The following is a 619-nucleotide window of genomic DNA, read 5'->3' as shown; positions in this document are numbered from 1 at the left end:
CTCCTACAACTAAAGCTACCGAGGCATCTACAACTGAAGCTATTACAACTTCTGAGGCAACAGAAACATCTACAACTATAGCAACTGAAGCTACTGAGACAACCGAGACTCCTACAACTAAAGCTACCGAGGCATCTACGACTGAATCTCTTACAATTTCTGAGGCAACAGAAGCATCTACATCTATAGCAACTGAAGCTACTGAGACCACCGAGACACCTACAACTAAAGCTACTGAGGCATCTACAACTGAAGCTATTACAACTTCTGAGGCAACAGAAGCATCTACGACTGTAGCAACTGAAGCTACTGAGACAACCGAGAGTCCTACAACTGAATCAACTGAGACAACCGAGACTCCTACAACTAAAGTTACCGAGGCATCTACGACTGAAGCTATCACTACTTCTGAGGCAACAGGAGCTTCTTCGACTATAGCAATTGAAGCTACTGACACAACCGAGACTCCTATAACTGAAGCTACTGAGACAACCGAGACTTCTACAACTAAAGCTATCGAGGCATCTAAGAATGAAGCTATTACAACTTCTGAAGCAACAGAAGCATCTACGACTGTAGAAACTGAAGCTACTGAGACAACCGAGACTCCTACAACTAA

At 43.6% G+C, this 619-nt stretch overlaps 1 protein-coding gene across 1 annotated transcript; it reads left to right on the top strand.

Moving 5' to 3' along the window:
* Positions 1-5: 5 nt before the first annotated feature.
* On the top strand, positions 6-614 carry LOC106128201 (threonine-rich protein-like; the record flags this gene model as incomplete). The annotated part of the gene is made up of 1 exon (XM_013326493.1): positions 6-614. A coding segment is annotated over one exon (609 nt), but the record flags the coding sequence as incomplete, so codon positions are not given.
* Between the last annotated feature and the right edge of the window lie 5 nt (positions 615-619).

The sequence above is a fragment of the Papilio xuthus genome, unplaced genomic scaffold (genome assembly GCF_000836235.2).
Source record: "Papilio xuthus unplaced genomic scaffold, Pxut_1.1 DF828804.1, whole genome shotgun sequence".
NCBI classification, from domain to species: domain Eukaryota; kingdom Metazoa; phylum Arthropoda; class Insecta; order Lepidoptera; family Papilionidae; genus Papilio; species Papilio xuthus.
This window is presented reverse-complemented; position numbering and strand designations above follow the sequence as displayed.